Source organism: Aspergillus aculeatinus (genome assembly GCF_003184765.1).
Source record: "Aspergillus aculeatinus CBS 121060 unplaced genomic scaffold BO66scaffold_14, whole genome shotgun sequence".
NCBI lineage: Eukaryota > Fungi > Ascomycota > Eurotiomycetes > Eurotiales > Aspergillaceae > Aspergillus > Aspergillus aculeatinus.
Window position 1 is genome coordinate 281,746 of NW_020291483.1, and position 1,467 is coordinate 283,212.

Genomic DNA, 1,467 nt, shown 5'->3' on the forward strand with positions numbered 1-1,467 from the left:
TTAAATTCTAAAATAATATTTAAACAAAAATTCGGTTTATTTTATTTATTATATATTTAGTTTTTTTAAAGTTATAAAGTATTCTAGTACTTAATAATCTATAAATATTTTAAAAAAAATTTTATATTAAAAATCTTTTAATTCTACTTTTTAAGTTTTTATAGATTTTATAATAGTAAGTATTTTTTTATTATAAATATTATAGTTCTTTTTAGTAGATATTATAATTTTTCAAAAAAATAAGACTAAATATTATTAATTATTAATATATTAGATAAAAACTTCTATAATAGTTCTGTCTGCGGTATTAGTTTCTAATCTAATAAAAAAATAGATTATAATAAATTAATATTAATATTAAAATAAAAATCTTTTTTAAAAATTTAAAGACTATTTAATATTTTTTATTTTATATAAAGAAGATATTTTTATATGTAAATAATATTAATAATCGGATTAATTTACTATAATTTTTAATAAAATAATAATAAAAGTTATAGAATCCTAAAAATAATTATATTTTATAAACTATTTTTAGAACTTTTTATTTTTTAATAACTACTATTTTTTCTAGGTCTACTTGTATTCTATTAGTAGAAATAATAAAATTTAAAAACTTAATTTTTATAATATAAAATTATAAATAACAGCTTATAGACCGGCTTTATATAGTTTTTTAAAAACTAATCTAATATAAATTTGATATTTAAAAAAATTATTATTATAAATAAAAATATTATTAATATATATAGTTATAAATCTATTTAAATACTTGTATAAAATCTTGTTTATTAATTTTTAAAATACAGCTGGTCTATTTATTAGACTAAAAAAAGAATTTTATATTTAAATATATTATATTAAATCCGAAAAATAATTAAATTCTTTAAATCGGAACTTATATAAATATAATAAAAATCTTATTTAATATCTAATTTAATAAATATTTTAGCTTATTCCAGTCGGTTAATAATCTTATTAATTAAAAATAATAAATATAAATTTTTTTAAATTAATATATTAAATTTTTAATAATCTATATATATACAGACATCATCTTCGGGTTTTTAAGCTATTAAAATAAATAATATAAAAAAAACTAAACTTAAAATAATAAAATTTTTATTTAGATTTTTAGTAATATAATATTTTATAGCTTCTAATTTTTTAACTGTTATTTTATATAGTAAAAAAACTTTTAATAAAAGCTTGTTATTAAGCTAGATTTTATAACTATAAATATAAAATAATAATAAAATATCCGAGACTTACTTAAAAAATACTTTAATTAGATTATAGTATTAAAAAAAAACTTTAATAATCTTTTATTATTTTTATTTAGTAGAGATTAGTTTTATTTTTTTATAAATTATCTTTTTAATTTCTTATAAAAATATAAAAAAAAACTTTTAATTTTTGATTTTTTTAAATATTACTAAAAGCTGGTTATTTTAATTAGTACTATTT

General features: G+C 11.8%; 1 protein-coding gene across 1 annotated transcript; it reads right to left on the reverse strand.

Moving 5' to 3' along the window:
* Nucleotides 1-1,067: 1,067 nt before the first annotated feature.
* Nucleotides 1,068-1,220, reverse strand: BO66DRAFT_318661 (uncharacterized protein; the record flags this gene model as incomplete). Its single annotated transcript, XM_025643613.1, has 1 exon — nucleotides 1,068-1,220. A coding segment is annotated over one exon (153 nt), but the record flags the coding sequence as incomplete, so codon positions are not given.
* Nucleotides 1,221-1,467: the final 247 nt, after the last annotated feature.